The 1,233-nt window shown below is 56.9% G+C and overlaps 1 protein-coding gene across 1 annotated transcript in view; it reads left to right on the plus strand.

Moving 5' to 3' along the window:
* Window positions 1-1,233, plus strand: part of rgn (regucalcin) — a 12,267-nt gene that overhangs the window by 2,838 nt on the left and 8,196 nt on the right. The window contains exons 2-6 of the mRNA XM_015401399.1: window positions 14-228; window positions 305-487; window positions 558-652; window positions 725-839; window positions 933-1,064. Coding sequence (XP_015256885.1) covers window positions 63-228; window positions 305-487; window positions 558-652; window positions 725-839; window positions 933-1,064 — 691 coding nt within the window. The 5' untranslated portion in view covers window positions 14-62. The remainder of the gene's footprint in view (window positions 1-13; window positions 229-304; window positions 488-557; window positions 653-724; window positions 840-932; window positions 1,065-1,233) is intronic.

The raw sequence follows: 1,233 nt of genomic DNA on the forward strand, positions 1-1,233 counted from the left end.
CCCCCCTCCCCAGCGTTCTCCTCTCTTCCTCCTGTTCTGTGATTGGTTCCGGCCGACAGGTGATGATGTCGTCAGTGAAGGTGGAGTCTGTGGTGAAGGAGCACGCTCTGATTGGTGAAGGGCCTGTGTGGGAGGAGTCAGATCAGACCCTGCTCTTTGTGGACATCGCCGGGCAGAAGATCCACCGCTGGAATCCGGCGACCAATCAGATCGCTTCTCTGGGGACAGGTAGGCGTCCCCTGTCTCACCTGTAGGACGGTCTCTCACCTACCTGCTTCTCATCAGTCCAACTCTTGGTCCCCAGGTGACACTGTGGGATTCGCCGTCCCCCGCAGGTCGGGCGGTTATGTGGCCGGCGTTGGCCGCAGCATCGCAGCCGTTGATTGGACGTCCCAGAAGGTGACATCACTGGTGAGCGTAGAGGAGGACAAACCGGAGAACCGCCTGAACGACGGAAAGGTGGATCCATTGGGCCGCCTGCTAGCAGGTTAGCGTCTCTGTTCTCGTCTGTTTAGCCGTTTCCCATGGTTACCCGCTCACCGGGCGGTCGCTCTCAGGGACGATGAGGAAGGACGCTCAGACGGCGCAGGTGAAACCAGGAGCCTTGTACCTGGTGAACTCGGACCTGTCTGTGACCAAAGTCCTGAGCCAGGTAGGCTCACCTGTTGGTGCCTAGTCCTGATCCACCTGAACGAGTCGAGCCTCACCTGTCTCTCCCCAACAGGTGGACATCTCCAACGGGATGGACTGGAGCGACGACTTGAAGACTATGTTTTACATCGACAGCTTGGCGCTGAGCGTCGACGCCTTCGACTACGACTCCTCCACTGGACAGCTAGGTAACCATGGCAACACCTGGAGGTCCACCTGCTTGGGTACCTCCTCATTTTGCTCATGTCGTTCTTCCTACTGGTTCTGTTTGTGTTGCCTAGGTAACCGTCGGGTGGTATACCGCATGGCAGACGGGGAGGGGCTTCCTGATGGGATGACTCTTGATGCTGCCGGTCGCCTCTGGGTGGCGTGTTACGATGGAGGACGAGTCATCCACATCGACCCCGCCACCGGTCAGTGTCACTGCTTCTAAATCAGTTGGTTTGGTCAAAGGTTTGAGGATTATTAAGGACCTGTAGGACATGAAGGACCTGAAGAATATGAAGGACCTTTAGGGAATGTAGGACCTGAAGGACCTGTAGGACATGAAGGACCTGTAGGACATGAAGGACCTGTAGGACA

Source organism: Cyprinodon variegatus, unplaced genomic scaffold, assembly GCF_000732505.1.
Source record: "Cyprinodon variegatus isolate N-32 unplaced genomic scaffold, C_variegatus-1.0 Scaffold1216, whole genome shotgun sequence".
NCBI classification, from domain to species: Eukaryota; Metazoa; Chordata; class Actinopteri; order Cyprinodontiformes; family Cyprinodontidae; genus Cyprinodon; species Cyprinodon variegatus.